The sequence below is a fragment of the Pecten maximus genome, unplaced genomic scaffold, assembly GCF_902652985.1.
Source record: "Pecten maximus unplaced genomic scaffold, xPecMax1.1, whole genome shotgun sequence".
In the NCBI taxonomy this organism is placed as follows: domain Eukaryota; kingdom Metazoa; phylum Mollusca; class Bivalvia; order Pectinida; family Pectinidae; genus Pecten; species Pecten maximus.
In genome coordinates this window covers 2,122-6,599 of record NW_022981895.1, presented here as the reverse complement: position 1 = coordinate 6,599, position 4,478 = coordinate 2,122, and the positions used below count along the sequence as shown (strand labels likewise).

Genomic DNA, 4,478 nt, shown 5'->3' with positions numbered 1-4,478 from the left:
ACTTTTAAAAAAACCCAAAAAAAAAATGGAAGCAAATAAATTAATAAGGATCATAAGTCATGTGACTTTAATTAAAACAGCTTCAGTAGAGTAGACAAAGATTCAGATCATTTTTTTTTTAAACAGATAGTAAAAATAAAATGATTTAAGATGTATAATGTACAAAGATATTCAAATGTTTAGGCAATAAATAAACCAGCCACAGGGCAAATGTAGGTAAATGTTCTCAAACGTTGATACCATTAATGGGAGGTATGTAGCAGACATCATTGACTGTAGATAGACATATATCCTGGAAGGCATGACATAGACAAACCAGTTGATATCTTTAGGTGATGATGACATCCTTAGAATGAAGGAAAGGGAAAATACAATTTTCACGTATGTTTTCAAGCATACTGAATGTAAATATTCTCAAATGATATCCTCAACGTGGAGCACGCCGAGCCTGTTGAACACAAACAAGGACAGCTGTGTGAAGGATCTTGGACCCAGGTTGGTGGTGCACTTGTAATTGTCCTAAAATAAAAGTTAAAATCTTTAAATTATATCTAAATTACATAAAACAGGTCAATTTTGCACAAAAACAGATTTTCACTTTATTTTTGTATTTCAGGAGGAAAAAATCTCCAGGAATAAATGTGTGGTTATGGAACAAATATCATCTCATAAAGACACATTTTTAAATTGCAAGTGATGGAATTAAAAGAATTTTGTCTCACCTTTTACATAGTACAACATTAGTTTTAGAACATTTACCGTAAACAGTCAGCAAAACTCCAAATACGTGTATACATTTTACCAACATGCAAATTTCAGAACATTTACTGTACAGAGAACACAATGTCATACCAATAATGTTTTAGAACAATTACCATAAACTGAACAAAATTACGTCGGTATGCCTTGGAATATATTTACCATTCACAAACTTAGCAGCATAATAAATGACATTCTAGGACATTTACCATTCACAAACTTAACTGCATAATAGATATTACCAGGTATTCTAGAACATTTACCGTAATCAAATGCACATTAAAGCATGTTGTCCTTAAATGAAAATAGACTGTTCTTTATTCATATGCATTATTCATGTACTCAGAGAATGTTAAAATTTTTAGTTTCAAATGTCATACACTAAACATTAAACCTGAGGCAGCATATCAGAGGAACCACACTGTTTCTGATTAAACTCCGCTCAGGTGGACAGTGACCTGGTATTTACAAATTCAGGTTAGTAGGACGTTGGTTAATTAACACAGTAAAAATGACGGATACATGTGAATGTTAATTTACATAAGAACAGCATTTCAGGTACTGTGTTGTTAGGTACTGTGTTGTCAGGTTCCTAATTGTTGTCAGGTACCTTGTTGTCAGGTACCTTGTTGTTAGGTACCTTGTTGTCAGGTACCTTGTTGTTAGGTACCTTGTTGTTAGGTACCTTGTTGTTAGGTAATGTGTTGTTAGGTACCTTGTTGTTAGGTACTGTGTTGTTAGGTACCTTGCTGTCAGGTACATGTACCTTGTTGTTAGGTACTGTGTTGTCAGGTACCTTGTTGTTAGGTACTGTGTTGTCAGGTACCTTGCTGTCAGGTACCTTGTTGTTAGGTACTGTGTTGTCAGGTACCTTGTTGTTAGGTACTGTGTTGTCAGGTACCTTGTTGTTAGGTACTGTGTTGTCAGGTACCTTGTTGTTAGGTACCTTGTTGTTAGGTACTGTGTTGTTAGGTACCTTGTTGTTAGGTACCTTGTTGTTAGGTACTGTGTTGTTAGGTACTGTGTTGTCAGGTACCTTGTTGTTAGGTACTGTGTTGTTAGGTACTGCGTTGTCAGGTACCTTGTTGTCAGGTACCATGTTGTCAGGTACTGTGTTGTTAGGTACCTTGTTGTTAGGTACTGTGTTGTTAGGTACCGTGTTGTCAGGTACTGTGTTGTTAGGTACTGTGTTGTTAGGTACCGTGTTGTCAGGTACCTTGTTGTCAGGTACTGTCTTGTTAGGTACCTTGTTGTTAGGTACTGTGTTGTCAGGTACTGTGTTGTCAGGTACCTTGTTATTAGGTACTGTGTTGTTAGGTACTGTGTTGTTAGGTACTGTGTTGTCAGGTACTGTGTTGTTAGGTACCTTGTTGTTATGTACTGTGTTGTCAGGTACTGTGTTGTTAGGTACTGTGTTGTCAGGTACTGTGTTGTTAGGTACCTTGTTGTTAGGTACCTTGTTGTTAGGTACCTTGTTGTTAGGTACTGTGTTGTTAGGTACCTTGTTGTCAGGTACCTTGTTATTAGGTACTGTGTTGTTAGGTACTGTGTTGTCAAGTACCTTGTTGTCAGGTACTGTGTTGTTAGGTACCTTGTTGTCAGGTACCTTGTTGTTAGGTTCTGTGTTGTTAGGTACTGTGTTGTCAGGTACTGTGTTGTTAGGTACCTTGTTGTCAGGTACCTTGTTGTTAGGTACCTTGTTGTTAGGTACTGTGTTGTCAGGTACCTTGTTGTTAGGTACTGTGTTGTCAGGTACCTTGTTGTTAGGTACTGTGTTGTTAGGTACCTTGTTGTCAGGTACCTTGTTATTAGGTACTGTGTTGTTAGGTACTGTGTTGCCAGGCACCTTGTTGTCAGGTACTGTGTTGTTAGGTACCTTGTTGTCAGGTACCTTGTTGTTAGGTACTGTGTTGTTAGGTACTGTGTTGTCAGGTACTGTGTTGTTAGGTACTGTGTTGTCAGGTACCTTGTTGTAAGGTACTGTGTTGTCAGGTACCTTGTTGTTAGGTACCGTGTTGTTAGGTACTGTGTTGTTAGGTACCTTGTTGTTAGGTACCTTGTTGTTAGGTACCTTGTTGTCAGGTACTGTGTTGCTAGGTACTGTGTTGTTAGGTACCTTGTTGTTAGGTACCGTGTTGTTAGGTACTGTGTTGTCAGGTACCTTGTTGTTAGGTACTGTGTTGTTAGGTACCTTGTTGTTAGGTACCTTGTTGTTAGGTACTGTGTTGTTAGGTACTGTGTTGTTAGGTACCATGTTGTTAGGTACTGTGTTGTTAGGTACCTTGTTGTTAGGTACCTTGTTGTTAGGTACTGTGTTGTTAGGTACCTTGTTGTTAGGTACTGTGTTGTTAGGTACTGTGTTGTCAGGTACTGTGTTGTTAGGTACCTTGTTGTTAGGTACTGTGTTGTTAGGTACCTTGTTGTTAGGTACTGTGTTGTTAGGTACCTTGTTGTCAGGTACTGTGTTGTTAGGTACTGTGTTGTTAGGTACCTTGTTGTTAGGTACTGTGTTGTTAGGTATCTTGTTGTTAGGTACTGTGTTGTCAGGTACCTTGTTGTCAGGTACTGTGTTGTTAGGTACCTTGTTGTTAGGTACCTTGTTGTTAGGTAATGTTTTGTTAGGTACCTTGTTGTTAGGTACTGTGTTGTCAGGTACCTTGTTGTTAGGTACCTTGTTGTTAGGTACCTTGTTGTCAGGTACCTTGTTGTTAGGTACTGTGTTGTCAGGTACCTTGTTGTTAGGTACCTTGTTGTTAGGTACTGTGTTGTTAGGTACCTTGTTGTCAGGTACCTTGTTGTTAGGTACTGTGTTGTTAGGTACCTTGTTATTAGGTACTGTGTTGTCAGGTACCATGTTAAGATCTACAGGGTCTTGTTATAGACAGGTAATGGTACAAGATTTACAGGTTCTGTTATAGACAGGTATTGTACAATATCTACAGGGTCTGTTATAGACAGGTATGGTACAAGATCTACATGGTCTGTTATAGACAGGTATGTTACAGGTATTGTACAAGATCTACAGGGTCTGTTATAGAGTGATATGGTACAAGATCTACAGGGTCTGTTATAGACAGGTATGGTACAAGATCTACAGGGTCTGTTATAGACAGGTATGGTACAAGATCTACAGGGTCCATTATAGACAGGTATTGTACAAGATACTTGATAAACATAATGATTAACATATCATCCATGAATATTTCAAAAGACTGATGTACCTACATGCAGAGTTACACTGTTAAAGGCCATGTACAACAGGAAAACAGCCATGACCTTCACTGTACATCCCCTCCCCCTCCCTAATGGGGCAGGAAATGGATTACATGAGAAATGAATCTGTCCTTTGATGTTGCAGCTAGTGCTCTGCTTAGGTAAACAGCTCAGAGAAGGTAGGGCTAAGCTCATATACAAACCTCACTCATGGAGACTACCTGTCACTGTAATCCAGGTAACCTTTATTTTCTGAATTAAGTCCTTTCACAACTTGATAGTCTATTCACATGGTGCTGTATTATAACTCTTCCAACTCAAGGACCTATCATATTTATTTATGATCAGATTTTTATTATTTTGATTTTGAAAGATTTCTATCCACAAACATCATTACATAATGTTTTGCCAGTCTGGGAGCCATACTGACTGTTGATTGTTCAAACAGTGTAATCAGTGTGAAAAGGATTTCCTGTTGGGTAAAGAGGAAAACTCCAATGATTCAA

The 4,478-nt window shown here is 38.2% G+C and overlaps 1 protein-coding gene across 1 annotated transcript; it reads right to left on the bottom strand.

Moving 5' to 3' along the window:
• Positions 1 to 414: 414 nt before the first annotated feature.
• On the bottom strand, positions 415 to 3,613 carry LOC117320298 (uncharacterized protein DDB_G0287625-like). Its single transcript, XM_033874912.1, has 2 exons — positions 2,201 to 3,613; positions 415 to 519 (listed from the first exon to the last, which is right to left on the bottom strand). The coding sequence occupies exons 1-2, from the start codon at positions 3,611 to 3,613 to the stop codon at positions 415 to 417; spliced, it is 1,518 nt and encodes a 505-aa protein (XP_033730803.1).
• Between the last annotated feature and the right edge of the window lie 865 nt (positions 3,614 to 4,478).

Coding starts and splice junctions, on each gene's coding strand:
- LOC117320298 (XM_033874912.1), bottom strand. CDS start 3,613: ATGGTACCTGACAACACAGTACCTAATAACAAGGTACCTAACAACACA. Junction 520..2,200: donor ACAAGGTACCTAACAACAAG/GTACCTAACAAC, acceptor CTTTTATTTTAG/GACAATTACAAGTGCACCAC.